This window comes from Liolophura sinensis, chromosome 6 (genome assembly GCF_032854445.1).
Source record: "Liolophura sinensis isolate JHLJ2023 chromosome 6, CUHK_Ljap_v2, whole genome shotgun sequence".
Classification (NCBI taxonomy): Eukaryota; Metazoa; Mollusca; class Polyplacophora; order Chitonida; family Chitonidae; genus Liolophura; species Liolophura sinensis.
The window spans coordinates 7,394,349-7,416,511 of NC_088300.1; the positions used below are offsets into that span (position 1 = coordinate 7,394,349).

Here is a 22,163-nt window from a genome sequence, read left to right on the forward strand (position 1 = left end):
CAATTTGTCTGTTTCAAAGGGTAATTTTATCACTCTTTTAGATTACGACTGGATAATATTTGACTGTTTGAGTAGTCCCGTAGAAAGACCTGAGATGGTGAGAAAAGATTTCTAAATTATGTACATCTTGACATCTATACAACAGCAATCGATTTTATAGGAACACCGAATGCACATTTAAAAGGCCAAAATCTCAAGAAAATCTCGAACTACGCTAATTTCTTTAATCTTTAATTCTTTAGTTTTAACGCTGTACCGCTCGGCTCGGCCTCAGAGGTGTATATAGCCGATGTTTTTCCGCACCAAGAATTTGCTCTGGGCCATGTCTTGTCATCACGAATTTTGTTCTGAAGTTATTTCTGATCGTGATGACCTCAAAGCAATTTGCATACCAATACGTCCTATATGTTTGTCCATCTAAAATCTTTATTCACCGTGTCTTGTCATAAGAAATTTTGCTGTGATCCTATTACTGTTTATGATGAAGTCAGTGTATATTATAACCACAGTAACATATACTGTAGAAAGTAGTCATGAATCTCAATAAATGAGAAACATATAACATCATGCATTTCATGAGGCTGAATAAATAAAGCTGATGAAAAACTGTACGTGTTTAGTCTTTCTATGTCTTCGTGACCTGTTTGTCCACTTTTCCGAGACCATTCATCTCAGCTTCAAATGTTTGAGAAATTTCTAACCTTAACTCCGATGAACTCAACTTGAACTCATTCTTGTATTTTCAGATACCTGCATGACATTGCATTGTCTCATCCTTTTGGGTGGGCTAAATCAACATCTAATGGAAAGGTATCGATATCGATACATACATCATGGATATCAATAAATAAATTATGAATAAAAAATAAATAAATTATGGATTTATTGATAACGGCTTATTCATTTATCGATAAATAATTTAGCGATATCGATAAATGAATTATGGATAAATGAATTATCGATGTCGACAAATGAATCAGCGATATCGATAAATAGCGTTTCTGTTGGATTAAATGGAAATGGCTGCTCTCTCTACATTCCTACGAAAGAAAGATTGAGAAAAAACGCCTGTATTTACAATGGCCGACGACTGCTTCAATGTCCGCCTCGAAGTCGAGAAACCCGGGATCAAACCTGAGTCCGGTCATACCAAAGGCTTCCAAATTGGTACCTGAGGCTCCCTCGCTTGGGCCTCAGCATTGAGTGGTTAGCACAAGAAAACAGGACTGGTGTCAGTATAATGTGCCCGGGTAGGGTGTCATGTCTGGGGTCTTCACCATGATGGTGGCGGCATGGGCTCGCCCTGCCACAAGAAGACACGTTGTATGTACATACACCTAATTACGCCTCGTCGTCATGTGACTGAAAAATTGCTAACTATGTCGTAAACCCCTCAAACATACAAGCATGCATACAATGATCGGTGTATAGGAGGATCAGTCATTGAGAAAGTAAACCAACAAAGTCAGTGCCTACTTATGTCTTCATTGTACTGAATTAATGAAGATCCGGTTCATAGAATTGTCTTTTATTCCCATTCAGGGAAGTAAGAAACCGTCAGATTCTCATTCTCACAATCATCTACCTTCTATCTAAGACATTAAGAAAGAGGAAGTTTTAACTTCCTCGTTTGGCGTTGAGCGTTAAGGGGATAGTGCAACGACTGGTTGACCCGTATAATGGCTCGGGCGTAGGAGCTTACTTGCCTTCGGTAAGGCATCTCAGTGAAGCAACGCTAGATAAAAGAGCGGTGGAGATCCGTCCTGTAACAATGAGGCACATTTCACGCACTCTAAGTATTAGGCCTAGTATGCATATTAATAATTCTAGTATGACAATGAGTCTAGTATGTATGGCAGTAAGTCTAATATGTATGGCAATAATTCTAGTGTGCATGTTAGTCGAATATGCATTGTAATAAGTCTAATATACATGGTAATAAATCTTTTTATTTATTTATTTATTTGATTGATGTTTTACGCCATAATCAAGAATATTTCACTTACACGACATGGCCAGCATTATGGTGGGAGGAAACCGGGGTTAATAAGTCTAGTATGTATAGCAATGCCTCTAGTAGGTATGGCGATAAGTCAAGGAAGCATGGCAATTCGTCTACTGGGTATGGAAACCATAACAATAGACATTGCTTCACAACAATGTGTAACTACCTGTACACAATGATATGTTCACTAAGTGTGCCTCGGCGGAAAAACTGCAGTAACAGTTTAAACACCATATAATCAACCAATTGATTTTATTTTGAAAATGAGGATTACTTCTGAAGAGAAACGAGGTGTGATTTGCATTTTGGTATGTCTTGGTACAAAAATATTTACAAGTGTTTGACATAGATTAAAGGGCACCGCATTGCTATTGAATTAGGCGAACATGCGCATCTTTTATTTCGTCCACGCTGGTGCTCAGATGTGCATGTATGTATGTATATACCACTGTGATTGGGTGCATTAAGAGAAATAGCTTATAACACTTGGATTTCTGTGTCTCCTATTTTGTTACTTTAGAAGTAATGCATAACAATGCACCATGGAATAATAAACATGGAACATCTTATCCGAGCATTACAGAGTACTAGAAGTTAGAGAATCCTAAATCTTTTTATCTTCAGAATTTTCTTTTCTCAGTCACAGACCAATCCAAAAATCTGAGGTACACTTTCAATCTTGACAAAATATTCGGATTCCATCCTTTTTAGTACCAAGTCCAGTATCAAGCCATTGTCGTTGATCATTATATAGAAAAGAATCAGTAAGTGTTTTTAAGTGAGGTCTCCAGCCAAGATGGCGTTACACTCATTATATCTCCTGATCCTTTCTCAGATATCTCTTTTCTCACATGGTCCACTGGCTTGTGTCTCTCTTTCTCTAACCCGTCCTCGTACTAGGTAATATGTACAGTGCAGGTTTCAGGAGACAAGTGCGTACTTCATGACAGACCGCATAGAAACTATGCACATGACCAGAAATCACCTCCAGATACACTCCAGACTTTCAATCTGTTGTAAATATTATAAAAAATATTGGCATATTTCTGAAGTATTTTGTAACCCCAATACACTAACCTTAAAGGAAATGAAATAATAAAAATAAAGCAAGCACCAGTAAATAAACCATTTAAAACTGAATCTATACCTTGAATTCTTTTTAAAAGTTTTTACCGAATTAAATGCAGGCACGCATGACGTGGGTAAAGGTAACAAGAAATTGATTAAGACATAAACGTATAGAAAGAGATGCGTGACGTCACTGACAACGTAAATCAACAATATTTTCCATGAAGTCCAACTTGGATTCCAAATATTTTTACTGCATTTAATTCAGTGGAAAACAACAATAGTAAAGGTATTTTGAGACACAGTTTATTAATGGATTTTCCACTGATGCTTACTTCATTTTTAACGTTTCTCTTTGAAGGATGTTACGAAACTATCAACGACGAAAGACTCAGATACAATTTAAACTGTCGCACAGTTCCGTACGTTCACACAAAAATTACTTCGAAAGATTCCAATCACAGATAGACAGGAATTTGTTAGATCTATGCAAGGAATGAACAACATACTCCAAATTTTCCCATTTACAATGACACTCCCAGACACTAAACAACTCTCTGTAACAGAAGTGAAGTAGAAACTGCCCGGAGTCGTGTGTTTATGTACCTTAAATATGTTCCAGTCTCCCAAGTGAAGATTTTGAATAAATCTTCACTTTTAGTTTCAATGCAAACAGACTATAAGCACATCAGTTATCACACAGACTTTGCCAACTTTGCCTATGCTGCCAAACAATTCTGGTTTTGAGCACCGTGGATAAATGTTATGTTCACGGGAAACCCACCAAACACTGTGATTTTGTTGTATTTTGTACACACTGTACACCTGGGAAAAGTTGGAGTTTTGGTAAAACATTAATGTATATAACAACTAATTCACTGGACTTTGGTGTGGATTCCGGTATAGGTTCCAAGTGCATCCAACAATGTGGAAGTAAGTTTCATTCGCTCTTTGGACGCCATGAATCAAGGACAGTGCGGTTAGTAGACTTTGCCATAGTGCCCTTGATCAAGCAGCTTATCGAAATTTCGGACACATTGGGGCATCTGCCGGTATACATAACGACGGGTGGACCACGCTGTACCAGTAGGCATTATGCTGGAGTCACAGTAACATGCACATATCGTCGTATACATAGAACCAGGTTCGGAAATCACAGGCAAGTCATCACATTTCCGTTGATTAAAAACCACGTTACGTCTTCGTTTTCATCAAATCATTCATTTTCCAACTGCTATCTTGTGGCAAGGAAACGGCAAAAGTGTCCCACACAAATAAAGTCTGCAACTGCTCTCCTAACTGAGCGGTTTGGCACGATTGGCATCACGAGCAGTTTTCACCTGGTGTAACAAGTTCCCTTAGCATATCCTCTTGCCGCCTAATTTAGCCTTTAAAGGTAAACAGATGGCAGAGAAACATCATAGCTACACTGGTGAAACTGTAATTTCATTAGGAAACTTTCAACACAACTTCGTTCTGAGATCCAGGTGATTCCTTCATTTCAAAAGCGGCGTTCTCCACACCATTTGAAAAATCTCCTTTATACCTGTAAACTCCCACATTGAGAAGGTCAGCCGACACTTGACGCCCTTTTCTAGCATTACCAGTCGGACCTCCCCATGGCGGATTATTTGAAGCCCCTCTTTGGTACGTGGGGTCGCTGAACCTTTTCCCATGGTCATGTTCTGCCGCCGCCCGACCCCTGGGGTCTTGATGGGAACCGTTCGCTGTAGATCGACCTGGACAACTGTTCGAATGGCTCACCACTCTGTGGTTATTCGTCAAGTTATTTCGAGCAAAGTATCCTGGATCTTCGATTGACAAAGCTGTAGACTCGGCAGCAGTTTGAAGTTTCCCATCTTTCTTTAATTTCGACGCAAAAGCTTTGGCTTTCCTCTTCTCTGCAATGCGTGCCTTTATCTCTCTCCTGTCTCTGTGAAAAGAATGCAAAATAAAAGTTAAACAAGGCGGCATTTTGTGATTTTGTGTTCACGCATATATATGGTACTCTACCGTGTCATTACTGTAATGTTATCTATCCTGCACATGTGCGATGGTGTGAAAAATAAAGCAAGGGTGGTATAATTAAGTGTAATTAGTGTCAAAGAAAATAAGGTTTCCGGGCAATGGCTCTTTACTAAAATCAAAATCCATTGTGTTTGTAATGCAACATTGAACATATTTCACAGGATATCGATAGCTTGTGTAGGCTATGACCGACACCATTATTTGTGAGGGACGCACATTCAGAACGATTAATATCGGTGATAACCTGTAACCAAAACACTGTAGCGCTCTTGGACAGCAGCTGGTCAAGTAGATACGACAGAATCAATGCAAACTACAGTTATGTTATTCTATCACCATTCAAGTGGGACTGATGGTAAACGCCACGTCATTATAGCCCCATAATGATCTGAATGACCTATATTAGTACGTGTACTTTTTGGTAGTGAAACATGTTTAACGCTGTGCTTCACTTCTGTGACAGGTGCGTGGGAAGAGGGGTGGGGGTGGGGGTGGGGGGGGGGGGGGGGGGGTGGGTGTTGTGGTGGCAATTTAGGCTTCAGTACAGGCGTTCATATCAGAGAATATTTATATGTATTCATTGATTTTTCTCTAATTCTTGCTGTCAGTTTCTTAAAAATTCTTCATTTCAAAGTATGTCTTGATTGAGATTATTGTGGTGTTAATACCGGAAATCATTTGTTAAGCTGCGTTCACATGGTCCTACGGTGGAGTCAGCACGTCGAATTCGATTAATCGAATGGTGGAAAAAAAAACATGGGCTATTTCCGGTGATTGAAGCATTCAACAAATCGCATCGTCTGAACGGCGCTCATGAGTCCCGTCGGCCGAAGTAATGTGTTTCTATTCCAAATTCCTCGTTGGCGTGCGGACCTGATACACTGAACAGCATGCATAACAATGTCAGTGGTTGGTTGTGCAATGGTTTATTAGTTTCTGTATTTATCCTACTTTACTATCCCCTTACAAAACACGTGTTCTGACCGCCACCGATTACTGTCGCCGCATCACGGCCAACACCATAATATCCATGAGGCCTCATCGGAAAAGGTGGTGAGAAACGCTTTCCTTTGACCAAACCTGCATTCGGCAAAAGTTGCAGTGGTTCGTAAATATAGGCCTAAGCGTGGTTGTGTTGACGACACCTCAGCTGCTCGTGGGCAGCTCAACTGCCGGATGTGTAAATCAAAGCGAAATAATCGCGAACCCAGTGGAAATCTGTGTTTTGCACAAATACACCATACATTACGGAGGCCTGACCACAAGCATGTATAGCCATTCCTCCACCAGTGTACAATGAGGAAGCGAATACAGTGACTTGATGTATCACGCTACTAATATTTCTAAACACCCACCTATGTGGTCGTCCAATTCAAGTCTCGTTGTATATACGTACACAAACCCGTATTTTCGCGAGATTTTACGTTGTACGCTATTGTGTAGAATGTGGCCAATACAAACCAGTTTTGAGCCCGCCTTTCGCTTTTCCACGTGTTCCATACGCTTATAAGTGGACAACATACGACCAGTGCTACTTTACCTGATATATGCGGAAGACACCGACACCCCTTGGACCAAGACTGCACCATACAAAACATAGTATACGGACACTTGGACGGTCCGATATCACGAAACCTCTTAACATCTTTTTGCTTCAGCAAATTTGTTTCGCTTAAGAAACATAATACTATACTTATGACGTGTTTGACTTTTACGTTTAAGGCTGACACCTTAGTGTACTAGGCATATCTGCGTGTATGTTTGTTTTGGATTCTAGACAGGACACGCTAAACAGTCACTATATACTGATATCGGGTCTACCAGTCATGTTCCTTGCTCCAACCTGTGAAAGCTGATCGCCATCAGAGATAGCATAAAGTGTTTGGTAATGATTTAGAACCAAGATCAAAAATGGGCTGTTTTATCGGTTACGAGATGAGCTTTTCAAGTGTAAGGTTTATAATGGTTGATTCTAATTTTTGGGGCCGGTGGGTTTCAGGCAGTGATCCGGAAAAAACGCTTAGTCTTGGAATGGATCATGAATTTCATGTCATACTCAAAACATGCAACGTTTTTATATGGCCAAATGGAGATATACAGTTATTAACTTGCGCACCTAGTGAGGATTAGCCAGGGGGCGGGGGGATCATGAAGGGTGTATACACCGTTCATTGTGCACGTAAATGTAGGCAGTTTAGAACATTAAACCTCGTGCCACTGTTTGCTATCGGCATCTGTTAATGATGACAGCAAAGCAAATTACTCTACTATTTATTTAGCTGTTGTGGATACCATCATTTGACCAAAATTCTATCTTGATTTCTGGTTGCTAAGCTACACAATTCTGCCACAACTTATTAACAACTGATATACAGGGTTGCTGATCGATGACATCAAATAACTGAGGTTTTATTATGAAATTATATTTCCAGGGAGAAATTGTGTGAACATGCCATATGCCACACGTTTGATTGACAATAAGAAACATGTTTGGCAATTTAACTGCGGTTAGGCCGAATATTATTGCTAATCCACGTGACTGTGCACAAATCAAAGTTTCTGTGACTACGACCCAAGCGGTTCTAAGGTAGCCCAATTATCCATAAAGTTCACACCTGGACAGGGAGGCAAGGAGCTGTGAGTTTTTGCTCACGCTTATTGACTTCACTGATAATTGACAGGCGATGGTTAACCTGAGAATTACCCTTGCTGCAATTCTATCAGAGAAAAACGTGCACGTGTTTTTCCCAAACGGGAAATCTCAACGATTACAATAAGATATTCAGATTGGCTTAGGCACCAGTGTTAGCATATAGAGGCACAGAATCGTTTCTGATATCAAAAGCAGACCAAGTGACAAGGGGTTGACGTCTGAAAAGCAAAAACTTTTGAACCATTTTTCTGTTACTATTTATTCTTGATACGTATATATCTTTCCTTTCATCCAACGTAAGCACAGCATGATTGCAACAGGCACTTCAGTACTTGTATTGATTAATGTTGACTGACAATCTGCGAGAGGAAATAAGGACAAGTAATGATGAGGTTAATCGAAAGCACGTGTGTGGCACTAACGGAGATACGAATAGAACATTGATAGGATTACACAACTTTACCGTAATTCGAATGAATGGCTACGGCTGCACATCACATCGACAATATCGTGGAGAGAATATCTACATCTGACTTGAACTGCAGTCAACATTTGTGTTTATACCTAGCCTATGTACTGCCCAACAGAAGAGCCTACAACCATACATTATATAAAGGGAATACGGCGTAGACAGATTTTATGAGCATGTTTTAACTTAGTGCCCCCCCCCCCCCCATGGTTGCATAATTTATGAAGCATTGGCCATGACTAGCGCTAATATCAAAATCGTGATTATACCGTGACTCAGAAATACTGGGGACCTTCATCCCAAAAAATCTATAGCAAGACTGCAACCGCATAAAATTTGCATACTTGATCTAATGGGTTAATTACGCAAATCTGAAAGCCCTTTCAAAATTTACAGGAAATAATTTCACATACAGCACCATTGTTGATCCTTGTCGCCTAGTTTCCTGTTGCTGAATAGTTTCGTATTACTCCTCACTTTTCGACTTTGGAACAATTTAAAGGAATAAAACAACAGGACTAATGCAAATTTATGACTGGTACTTTTCATTATTTCGAACTTGTAAATCTGTAAACGCCATGTCACTTGGTGTCGTTTACCCTTTGGCTGCCCTACAAATGGTAAAAGAGTGTACAGAGAAAGGATCAATCCCGGGCTCACTTGCACGAACGTTACAAGGACGTAACTGGCATGTCAACGTAATGCCTTCAGTATACTGATAACCATGGTAGATGCGTGCACGCAACGCTAAGAGGGCTTCGCGCAAAGCCGGCCCTGGTATATGACGTAGACGACAAAGACAAACAATGGGACAAATTAGAGATAAACGGTTCACAGTCGACCTAATGGAATATCATATGCCGATAATATTTTTATGTTAGTGAGAAAATCAGACACATTTGGAGCCATATACTCAAATGTGGTCCTCTGCCCTCGCTGTACATCACTGCCACCGTGGAACAGGTGTGAAGCAAGTACGCTTCTTTAGGCTCAGCCGCACCACTGATATTCTTGCCCGGACTCATAATCAGAATTGATCCATGGATTTGTGTCAGGTGTCCATTAGAAACATGCTGTGTGGACTTTAGACAAAAAGAATGCATGTGCATCTAGTATTAATAGAAACAAACTTTGAGACACTGAGTATTCGTGTTTTCTGACATCACTTCCTCATCACCGTGACACCAGTGACCCTGGTGTTGTTCAAGATTTCTGTATAAAATTTACTAGTGGTGGCAGTGATGTAAAGCAAACATGGAGAGCGGCGCATGCGCTATACGGAGTATAATCTATAGCAAAACGCATTTCAGTCGCGCTTGACTAACTCGGAAGGCACACAACATTCTGCGACCTACACTGGCATGGCGCCATCATGTCTGTGTGCCACCACTGAAAATTGAGCATTTTCTGGAGCAGCAATTAGCTCGTCATTATACCGCGCAGGTGCGCGAGAAAAACAAATAATGTGAAGTACAGAAATCATTAGCCATGTGCCGTGGTCGCTTTGTTGGAGTTTGTTTTCCTCTACTCTACCGAACTTACGCAAAAAATTTTTATGGCAAGGAATAGATAAATGTCAACCTTTATATTACAAAAGTAAACGTATATTTTTATGTAAAGTGAAACTGAATCGGATGTCGCCTGTCTGCACTTTTTTTCAGTAAACGTTTGCGGGAAAATTTTAACATTTGGGCTGGTTGCAGCTGATTGGTGAGAAACCAATCAGCTGCAACCAGCCCAATCATTTATGGTAATTAGCTAAGAGTATCTCTCCGTTTAACTAGAAACGGAGAAACGTTTAACTAGAAAGACCTTCCCGGTGTTTTTTTCTCAGGTGAAACGACCTTTAATTTTGTATTAGGCATGGAGGCAAGAAACAAGCGAAATACTTTGAACTCTCGTTTAATAAATCTCATATTGCAGAGTCACGAGTTGGAAACAAATTCAGATCAGCCACTTTGTTTATGTTTCATGATTTACTGCTGATTGGATAAATCAGATCAAACCGACTAGGAATAATTCATACCTATCGTGTTTATGTAGTCGGCATCATCAGTTTTATGGATGTTGGCACATAAATTCCTATACAGCCTGTTGTCTTGTGTATTATGTACGTAATGTAATACCTTGTCTCCATCCACATTACGATGGCAAAGCAAACAAAAAGACCACACCAACTAAGGACAGGTTAACAAACAGTGTTTACTAAGACGATGTTTCATACTTGGGATGAATTATGGCACGTGGTATTACGCCAATCAATGTGTCAGTTTGTAGATATCATGGTATTAACCTTTCAAGGAGAAAGTTTTTGATGCATGAAATATGACAGATTGCGCGCAATTTACACTTCTAAAATTTCACATTTCGCTCCATCATTTCTTTTCAGTCCACAGCAATTCGCTAGAAATGAGACACAGCGTTCAGGCTAACTGGACGTGATCAAATTTAATGAAGTCACAGGTTCAATACTTGTTTAGAGGGGACATCAGTTGAGAGTAAGCCGGTCAGAACACTGAAGGAGACGAAGACTCCATGGACATGATCACGCTGTCAGACAGGGCATGGTATCAGAATGATGAATTAGACCAGATGTATGTATGAAGGTGTGCTTAACCATCTAACTTTATAAGAGACAATATATCTCTAGAGACACCAGAGTGTAGCAGTATTGTATAACCGATCCTGACAAAGACTGGCTAGACTTCATAGAGCGATGGTAGGGCAGGTTGATTGTAACTCCTGTATAGCAATGAATATATCTATAACAACTTATGTTGGCGTAGTTACATTCAAATATATAGCTAAATGAATCCTGGAAGTTGCTGATCAACTTAGACTATAGTTATTTTGTGGAAGTCTGATGGCGTGTGCCAGAGTACGTTGAAGGAATCTAGTACAAAATGTGGCACGACACAACAGTGCAGCACAAAGCGTAAGTCAGGTGGATCATCAGACTTGACTGCGTATGTAGGATCATGACGCATGACTAAGTATGGTAGATCATGAGGGGAGACAGATTCCGATGGATAATTAATCTTCTGGTGGATCTGGTGGACCATGGGGCGTGACTGAGTATGTAGGATCACTAGGTGTGACTGAGTTTGGTAGATCAAGAAGCGTGACAGATTCTGGTGGATCATGGGGCGTGACTGAGTATGTAGGATGGCTAGGTGTGACTGAGTTTGGTAGATCAAGAAGCGTGACTGAGTATGTAAGATCAGTAGGTATGACTGAGTATGTAAGATCAGTAGGTGTGACTGAGTTTGGTAGATCAGGAAGCGTGACAGATTCTAGTAGATCATGGGGCGTGACTGAGTATGTAGGATCACTAGGTGTGACTGAGTTTGGTAGATCAGGAAGCGTGACAGATTCTGGTGGATCATGGGGCGTGACTGAGTATGTAAGATCAGTAGGTGTGACTGAGTTTGGTAGATCAAGAAGCGTGACAGATTCTAATGGATCATGGGGCGTGACTGAGTATGTAAGATCACTAGGTGTGACTGAGTTTTGTAGATCAGGAAGCGTGACAGATTCTAGTGGATCATGGGGCGTGACTGAGTATGTAAGATCACTAGGTGTGACTGAATTTGGTAGATCAGGAAGCGTGACAGATTCTGGTGGATCATGGGGCGTGACTGAGTATGTAGGATCACTAGGTGTGACTGAGTTTGGTAGATCAGGAAGCGTGACAGATTCTAGTGGATCATGGGGCGTGACTGAGTATGTAAGATCAGTAGGTGTGACTGAGTTTGGTAGATCAGGAAGCGTGACAGATTCTAGTGGATCATGGGGCGTGACTGAGTATGTAGGATCACTAGGTGTGACTGAGTTTGGTAGATCAGGAAGCGTGACAGATTCTGGTGGATCATGGGGCGTGACTGAGTACGTAGGATGGCTAGGTGTGACTGAGTTTGGTAGATCAAGAAGCGTGACTGAGTATGTAAGATCAGTAGGTATGACTGAGTATGTAAGATCAGTAGGTGTGACTGAGTTTGGTAGATCAGGAAGCGTGACAGATTCTAGTAGATCATGGGGCGTGACTGAGTATGTAGGATCACTAGGTGTGACTGAGTTTGGTAGATCAGGAAGCGTGACAGATTCTGGTGGATCATGGGGCGTGACTGAGTATGTAAGATCACTAGGTGTGACTGAATTTGGTAGATCAGGAAGCGTGACAGATTCTGGTGGATCATGGGGCGTGACTGAGTATGTAGGATCACTAGGTGTGACTGAGTTTGGTAGATCAGGAAGCGTGACAGATTCTAGTGGATCATGGGGCGTGACTGAGTATGTAAGATCAGTAGGTGTGACTGAGTTTGGTAGATCAGGAAGCGTGACAGATTCTAGTGGATCATGGGGCGTGACTGAGTATGTAGGATCACTAGGTGTGACTGAGTTTGGTAGATCAGGAAGCGTGACAGATTCTGGTGGATCATGGGGCGTGACTGAGTATGTAGGATGGCTAGGTGTGACTGAGTTTGGTAGATCAAGAAGCGTGACTGAGTATGTAAGATCAGTAGGTATGACTGAGTATGTAAGATCAGTAGGTGTGACTGAGTTTGGTAGATCAGGAAGCGTGACAGATTCTAGTAGATCATGGGGCGTGACTGAGTATGTAGGATCACTAGGTGTGACTGAGTTTGGTAGATCAGGAAGCGTGACAGATTCTGGTGGATCATGGGGCGTGACTGAGTATGTAAGATCAGTAGGTGTGACTGAGTTTGGTAGATCAAGAAGCGTGACAGATTCTAATGGATCATGGGGCGTGACTGAGTATGTAAGATCACTAGGTGTGACTGAGTTTTGTAGATCAGGAAGCGTGACAGATTCTAGTGGATCATGGGGCGTGACTGAGTATGTAAGATCACTAGGTGTGACTGAATTTGGTAGATCAGGAAGCGTGACAGATTCTGGTGGATCATGGGGCGTGACTGAGTATGTAGGATCACTAGGTGTGACTGAGTTTGGTAGATCAGGAAGCGTGACAGATTCTAGTGGATCATGGGGCGTGACTGAGTATGTAAGATCAGTAGGTGTGACTGAGTTTGGTAGATCAGGAAGCGTGACAGATTCTAGTGGATCATGGGGCGTGACTGAGTATGTAGGATCACTAGGTGTGACTGAGTTTGGTAGATCAGGAAGCGTGACAGATTCTGGTGGATCATGGGGCGTGACTGAGTATGTAAGATCAGTAGGTGTGACTGAGTTTGGTAGATCAAGAAGCGTGACAGATTCTGGTGGATCATGGGGCGTGACTGAGTATGTAAGATCAGTAGGTGTGACTGAGTTTGGTAGATCAAGAAGCGTGACAGATTCTGGTGGATCATGGAGCGGGACTGAGTATGTAGGATGGCTAGGTGTGACTGAGTTTGGTAGATCAGGAAGCGTGACAGATTCTGGTGGATCATGGAGCGTGACTGAGTATGTAGGATGACCAGGTGTGACTGAGTTTGGTAGATCAGGAAGCGTGACAGATTCTAGTGGATCATGGGGCGTGACTGAGTATGGTAGATCAGGAAGCGTGACAGATTCTGGTGGATCATAAGGCTTGACTGAGTATGTAGGATGTAGGAGGCGTGATTGATTTTAGTGAATCATGAGGTGTAACTGAGTCTGATACATCAGGAGATGTGACTGAGTCTGGTGGATTATAAGGCGTCACTGAGACTGGTGCCTCATGAGACCCATCCAATTAGCCTAAATCTAGAGGGTACATATGCTCCTTAACTCCTATTTAATTACCCATGATTTCCCATGACTTCGTCATGTCACAAACTACTCTGTACTAAAGCAGAAGCAGAAAACAATAAGTGAACACGGCTTGGAGGCCGTGGAACCGAGGCAGGACTAGCTTAAAATTGTGAACACCAAATTGATTGGTGGTAGGTCAAGTATATATATAAACGACATTTTTGCTTTCGGATTGTACTACAGACAACATTAAAATAAGATAAAACCCATGTGTTAGAAAGGGATCTGGTTATTGTACAGTGCAGTTGCAGGATTATAAGGTCTTAGCTGCTCGAATGTGGGTCAACTGATCGAACGATTCACTAGCGTACCGTGCCGCACTAAGCCACACTGACTAATGGTGTTAAAAGGAAGGTCCAACTGATTTATGACTATCGGCTGCAAAACATCGGGTTGTATTTTGCATTCTTAGGAGATGAATATACTGTCATGTTGTGGATGAAATGAAATTTCCTCTGACTCCGGCGAGAGCAAACCTGTAATAGTGAACTTAATTTCGGTAAATCGGAGCAGTGCTGTAGTTTGTGTTCGGCAATATTTCTCTTCCTAAGAAAGAAATTCTTGAATTTAGCGATTCGGTCGCGTGACCCCCAACAAACATTTTTTTAAATCATGGCCCGGCCGAATCACTGGAAATGCGACCATTTTGTATCATACAGCTAAAGAGTGTGAACAGACAATGCTAACATTGTAATGTAAAGAAAACATAATCTGCCCGGTATTTTATGCACTAAGTTATGAACTAAGCGACTGGTTTAGAGACTTATCTCCATGTTTTACATGTACATACACATCAACTTGTCACAAAGTTACCAACAGGATAATTAAAACCTTATCGGCTAAGGCATTTGAAACAATGCTTCATTTTTTATCATAACTGACGTCTTGTCAACACAACAATGTTGAGAAGTAGTTAATATCTCGTAAGACATGACTTTCTGAATAGACACAGTTATACACACACACACACACACACACACACACACAATTAGGGTAGTGGTCCGAAGATGCGCCATAATGAATAGCAGCCCAGCTAGTGAAGTATGTTACCGGGATATTTGTGTCAAAAGAATTCATGTGTCTCACCGCAAGCCAGAATTGTGTTAGTGGTCTGACTATGAACTCGATCACACTTTCTCGTGTACAGCAGGAGGCTTCACATACCAGAAATATGATAGAAAAAAATGGAAAAAACGGCAAAAATCAATAGAATTTGTTCTTAATTTGTCAATATGCATTATATTCGGGCATTGCACCCTGCTAACTAATACCATGAAAATCAGAATATTGTAGGTGTTACAATATTCAAAAGATCAAAATCATTTTAGGCGGTATAGCGTAAATACGACTTGGTCATGCTGCTTGCCTTGTCACACAAAGGCACATTCACTGACCGTACTTAACAAGTTTATTCCAAGATGTTGGAGTTTGAAATTGACATCGGTCTGTCTCAGCTGACCTTCAGGAACATCTCTGGCCGACGGCGTCAAATGTGACGGGAACACTACGTCTCGACATTTCGGCGTACGTAAACACTGTAATGAGGTAACAACGAATGTGGACAACACAGGCTTAACGACAAGGATGACAATGTATGAAATCAATGGACTTTCGCCTGGAGAACACTGCTGTCAGCAGTTTGAAATAACTAGCATACTGCTCGGGGGTTCATCTATAATGGCCTCCAGAATAAACCCGGAGAAGCAATTGTTGCTACCATCTTATAATTATACAGGTCATAGCGTTTCCGTGTAGATCGTTATTACTGTTCAACATAAGATGTTCGATATATAATGGTGAGTTATTTTTCTGTAACCTTTTCTTGCGTTTCAACTTAAATTGTTGATAGATTTGAAAAGTTACAATTTGACAATAAATCTGATGAAGGTTGTTTTGATTATATGGTTTATAGCACTACTGTGTCCATCATGTAAACAAATGCATGTAGATTTTAAAGTCTTACAAAACATTTTGATATTTCGTTGAATTAGCCTTGAAAATCTATTCATTTGAAAGTGGGAAAATTTGTTTACATATATACTACATATGCAAGTTATTCAACTTGCATATTCATAATTTTGAGGCAAAATATTCAAGGACCGGTTTCATGAATCTTACTTGGCTATGTAAACCCTTAACTACCATCACGACGTGTGTTGTACAGATACGAAGTGCACTTAACTAAGGGCTACTTAACACTAAATATGCTTTACGAAACTGACCCCGGAATCGTGATTTATTTTAGAGCCTGGTTTTTCATTTCTTTTATTGTAAGTTTTGAACTGTCATCAACTCCAAAAGCTACAGAGTTGAGGAGCGTCTTTTTCAATAGTTACTATGCGATAAAAGCATTTCTCAAATTCTTCTGGATCCACCGTTGGCTTTGCAGCTGAGATGCCGTCATGCAGGGTCAGCAGATCGGTCACAGTATCGACATGCCTATCCCATGAGGGGCTCTGATATTATTTGATGCATTACCTTTCATTTGGCTATGTGCTGAAGGTCGCTGTATAATGTAGAAGGCTATATGGCCAACCTTCCCGTGGCTGTACTTACCTGCTCATTACAAGAGGTATAGCCATATAGATGGAGCAGCTGGCAGGGATCTGGTTAATCCGATTACACAGAGATCTTCGTGATAGCTTGTGCCATGCTGTATTACACTGATCTACAAGTCGAAGCGTCAAAACGGCTTACCCTACTGGGACCAGTAAATAGCGGCAATAGAGACATGACCCTGGTATTGTGGACGTGTTACATACTTACTTGACTGCTTTCACCGCCGAAACAATACATGTGACTAGGAAGAGGGTCCCAATCATACTGCCCACGATGATTCCCGCCAACTGCCCGGAGGTGAAGGTGGCCATAGTCTGTGAGTGTAGGATCGTGGTGACAAACTGGTCAGTCCTGTAAACAGAGTTAATCAACTCTTTGTACGGTATGGCCAAGGTAAACACCTAACTATAATCCCGTAAATCTTATCCCCTCGGCCGGACTTTGTAAACGGTTCCAGAGGTCAGTCTGTGTGAATGTGTGCCACGATCAGGGGGTTCTCATGACGTAATTCACACGATCACACATACGGATGCCTGGATACGCAGATATTCACCCATGCCATCCGGCGAGTATTCACGCGCCACAAGTGCTACACCTCACACGGTTATTTTCGATTCTGCGCAATATAAATCCTCAATACCCGTATTGGTCACGTAAACTTTGTCGACTGACTCTCGATCGTCTGAATTCCCTTCCAGCTCTTTAAAGACCAGGGTTCCTTCTTGGCTATACGTTTAAGCCAACATAAGAGTGCGAGACGTGGTAAGTCACCGGGAACTGAGCTCTAGTTCCGGTCCACTGGTAAGCGCTACTATAGAAACTTGTGACACTATTTTAACTAGTGAAACACATTATACGCCTTCACACAACTCTCAGTTACATGCATATAAGTTTGGTCGAGTGAAGTTTTGCGATCTCTGGCAGTGTGCTTCACGCACCTCCATTCAGCTCACCGCGCTCTGCGCCCCGCCTTTTCCACGCGGGGAGTTTGGAAACCTGTTGACGAATTGCTCAGGAGCACTGTACGGTTAACGGGTTCCTCCGATCCAGAGGTTAAAACCAAGCTGTAACCAGTCACAGTTTTCTCGCTCACTTCTCAGCTCCTTTCCCACACCGTGTATCTCTAGTATGCTCCCATCCGTGTAAGCTTGGTTGTGTATACTGGCGTTCTACACAAGAAATTAGCCGCCGGATAAAATTATACATAGCGTTAAGACGGGCCAGTAATAGGGAAAAGCACCTGCTAACTCTTCACAGCAAGCGCTAGTGCCATTGTACATCGGTATATCCATCAGCTTCACCCGTACACCACACAAACCACTCCTCTTGTCTATTAATATACCCCCAAGCATCAGCTGGTCGAACATAGTGAATTAAATACGCACACGTCAATAAAATGACCCTAGCCAAATACTGTAGATCCCGCCGAGTGCCATGGCATCTGTGTGCATGTATGTATTACATATAGCTGGCTCGCGTGCCAGGCCGCTCAGAACGGTGGAATTCCCTACAGGGCATGCAGTCATGCATCATGCACGGAGACATTGTCTTGTACTCATCAGCTAATTAAACCTAGTTCGCCACTCTACCACTCCATCGGTTAAATAATATTGGATGGTAACCATAAATGTGATAGTGTCAAGCCTCTAGTGATCATAACCGTGCCTTAATGAGCATGTCAACCGACTCCAGCATATCTGCCCAGGATTCCATGAGGCCCTACAGTGTCTTACAGAGGTGGATTCTCGCTCTTCGCTGGTCAATGGTCCAGCACTAATCCATTTTGTTCTGGCGGTGTTTAGGTAGATTACACGTGTGTCCATCGCCAGTGTGTCCATCGGTGGGATGGATAGCCAGTGGTCAGCTTCAAACGACTGACCCGGTCAGCGCTTTTGTCCCTCGTCCATTCTTCTTCTTCCCCGATCGTTTTCATCAATGGGAACTGGCAGATTATTTTGCGTGTTCATATACAGCGAAGAAAAAAAAATCGAACGCACGGAGTGGGCCGCAAAGAGACACAAGCACGGCTTATATGCATTGTGACACGCAAAAACACAGATCGTATATATCAGTGTGAGTTTTGTACTAAATCATAGCCTATATCAATGGCGCAACGGTCGCCTCTCTTGAGCCTGAGTAAACTTGCACAAACTGACGATGTATAGATTTAACGTGGTCCACGATTAACGCCGTACTTCACAACGGGTGGGGCGGGGGTGGGGTGGGTGGGTGGGGGGGAGATAAATGTGTACAGTGGAAAACGGGCTCTTAAAAAGAAAAAACCAAAGGCTCTCTGCACTCCCCCCTCCCCCCCAAAAAGAAAAAAAAAGAAAAAAAAAAAGAAGAAAAATCAACATCTAATGAACTATACTAGCGGACAAACCTCTTAACCTACAAGTTCACATAGCTCTGAATCTGGTATAAGAGTTGGATTCGAACCTACTATTTCACTGGTCAGGGGCTGGTAGCCTGCTGGCAAAGGAGGCATTCGTTTACACCGAGGTCTCTACAAGTACAAGCTTTATTTCTTTAATCATTGCTAAAGGGTACCGGTGTTTGTGGTGTAGCCCGATACCGCTGAACCTTGTTTCGTAACGAGTCAATTCCCGAGAATGTGCAGCATTCGAGAGATTTAACGTGGTGAAAATGAGGGGAAAAAGGCTTATTTCATGCCATTTTTGCTCTCCCTCCACAGACTTCATACATTTTAGACCAATTAACGACAAGCTTATTCCATAGCAGTTGACCTAGATATTCCAAATCTGCGTATGTATGACGTCGTGTCTCATTGTTCCATGACGTAGGAATGTAAAAATGTACTGTACATGTATTATCACGTCATACCGCTGAACTCAGATTGGAACGTCATGAAACAAATGTTTCTCTTTCCACGTCATGGCGTCTGGGTGAAAACTATTGAAAATGTAATAAACAGAAGCTATATCTATAAACTGTGAGAAATAACACTTTTATCACTGAAGGAAATTCCAATAGTTCACCCTTCCATACATCACAAAAGCAAATCTAACAAGTAAACAAACTCAAATTCTTGTATTTGTAGACATAAACAGTATGAACTGTTTATGTCACTCTATGACACTCTATGTTATTTGAAAGGTCATCTTACTTAATATGTATATTTACACACGGCCCGCAACTAATAGCGGGGGTAGAATTAAGGTTATATAGACCAACATATATGAATAGGACATTATACAGGGACAGAGAAATGCCTGTATATGAATATATTGGGAACTTCTATATTGCTATATACATGCATAGAGACCCAATGGCTGGGAGCTTTTCTTACAATCCTTGAAACAAAAAATCAATTTTAATTTTGAAATTAATAATATAGCCTATGGGAAAGAGGTTAACAGCATAGCTCTCCTAACCGATCGATTCCCATAGAGGACAGAACAAGAGACGCCTGAACGAATGTCGCTTCTGACTGAGAACCTCCACCAAGCAGTTGGCGAAGGTGTGTAAATACGCATAAGACAAACCAATGGTAGGTATTTTAAAAGGCAGCAGGCCTAGGGCAACATATCCATGTAAATGGTTATCAACATGACGTCGATCAGGTATACCAGGTTTTCTACATAACAATCGTCTTTTAACACCTTCACCGTATTATTTTAAGAGGAACATACCGTTTCTCTGTACACACAGGTCAAAAAGGTGCTCTGAGAGGTCAAAAAGGTGCTCTGAGAGTAGGAGTAATCTGACACGTGGCTGTGGAGATATGTCACCCTCGTCTTTTATCCATGTGTACAAAAACGCCATTACGTTGAGAAACGTCATCACTGACATCACGGTTAACGTTGAACCACTGACGTCACAGTTTCGAAGTCAGCCCTTGGGTTTCTACTACGATGTGTACAGTGAGGTCTTGACTGGTTCCCACCACCTGACGTCAGATGTCAGAATTACATTACGTAATTCAATAGCATGTACGCCGAATACGTCAGACTACAGTGAGATCGAGCATAATCTGTACAGTAATAAGCGCGGTAGGTTTGTTCACATTGTATTCTATTTGATCTTTACAGTTTTGAGAATTCGTATAGCCGTGTTTCCGTACCTTCAGCACATTTTTCACTTGATCATAAACACGTATACTATAGAATCTATCATTTTTCACTCTGAAAAATTGTCACAAACCGAAATAATGGATTCAATGCCGCCACATTCAATTTCAGATTTTCACTCTAATTTCAACCACGTAGATGCTTAACGAATGCCCTTTTAGGCGTATGAATAATTTAAAATTTAACTCAGTTTCTTCGAAAATGAAAAAATATGAACTGTGTGGAACAAAACTGCAATCCTTACTTTAAAGACATTCTAGATCAGTTATTGTATTGTATGCTTTCTTGAGCGTGTGGACATATATGTACAGTAAATTACAGGTCTATATATTGAAAGATTTTAGTCGATGTATCGTTAAGAGTTGAATGCTCTATCATGATTATTTGCTTGAGCACGGTAGTGAAAAGTGCCGTAAAATAGTTTATGAACTCAAAATTGCTGGCACTATAGCAGTAAATGACACATGGCAGTACGACATAAAAAGCACATTCAGCAATCAAATGGAATAACAAGGTAGAGATCAGCAAACGCAGCAAGACTCAAATAATGCGATTACCTTGTTGGGGGACACCCCATTATCAAACGGAAATATGTCGCCAAGCGGCTCATACTAAAGTCGGCGTTCGCGCTGACGAGCTAAATTGCAAATTTGCATGGTATTTCCCCAATCATGGTAGAGATCGTCAGACCTCCAAATGGCAATCGATTCTGTACCTGCGCTTGGCCCCAGGGAGGGCTGATTAGAATGTGGGCATAATGTGGACAGTCGAGGTTATCCAGGCCGTTTCTATCCCGTTTCTGGACAACGGAAGGTGTAGGGGTAGTTTCTGTTATTTCTGAACAGTCGGATGTGTCGTTTCTTTGTTGTGCCCTGACAATCAGAGGTGTCCGTGTCGTTTCTATGTTGTTTCTGGGCAATAAGAGAGTCTGGGGCGTTGTAGAACTATATATTGTCTGGAGAGTCGAAGGTTTCGAGATGTTTCTATGTTACATTTGGACAATCAAAGGTTTACAAGCCGTTTCTATGTTATTTCTGGGCAGTAACAGTGTCCGGGGCGTTTTAGAACTATATGTTGTCTGGACAGTCAAAGGTGTCGACTTGTTTCTATGTTACATTTGGACAATCAAAGGTGTACATGTCGTTTCTACGTTGTTTCTGGACTGTCGGAGTGGCCATTTCGTTTCCGTGCTGTTTCTGTAGAGTCGGAGATGTCAAGGTCGTTTCTGCATAGCTTGAGGTTTCCGAATTATGGGTTGTTTCTACGTTGTTTCTGGATAATCGGAGGTGTCAGGTTCATTTCTATGTGGTTTCTGGACTCTCGGAGTGTTCGTTTCTGCGATGATTCTGCACCGTCGTTTGTACACAGTTTGAGGTTTCCGAGTTCCGCGTCGTTTCTGCACTGTCGGAAGTATCCGGATCGTTTCTAGACAGTTTGAGGTTTCCGAGTTCCAGGTCGTTTCTATGTTGTTGCAGCCTCAGAAAACATTACGGATTCAGTAGACGTTTGCTCATGTTTGATCTTATCATGAGCAAG

General features: G+C 41.6%; 1 protein-coding gene across 1 annotated transcript; it reads right to left on the minus strand.

The window, feature by feature from the left end:
* Positions 1-2,110: 2,110 nt before the first annotated feature.
* Positions 2,111-20,301, minus strand: LOC135468788 (uncharacterized). Its single transcript, XM_064747211.1, has 3 exons — positions 20,190-20,301; positions 16,744-16,887; positions 2,111-5,006 (listed from the first exon to the last, which is right to left on the minus strand). The coding sequence occupies exons 2-3, from the start codon at positions 16,845-16,847 to the stop codon at positions 4,523-4,525; spliced, it is 588 nt and encodes a 195-aa protein (XP_064603281.1). The 5' UTR covers positions 16,848-16,887; positions 20,190-20,301; the 3' UTR covers positions 2,111-4,522.
* Between the last annotated feature and the right edge of the window lie 1,862 nt (positions 20,302-22,163).

What these genes read in the sequence shown, in the direction of transcription:
- LOC135468788 (XM_064747211.1), bottom strand. Translation starts at nt 16,847, where the DNA reads ATGGCCACCTTCACCTCCGGGCAGTTGGCGGGAATCATCGTGGGCAGT. An exon ending in TCGGCGGTGAAAGCAGTCAA is followed by an intron (nt 5,007 to 16,743) that starts GTAAGTATGTAA and finishes TTCTTTTCACAG; the next exon opens with AGACAGGAGAGAGATAAAGG.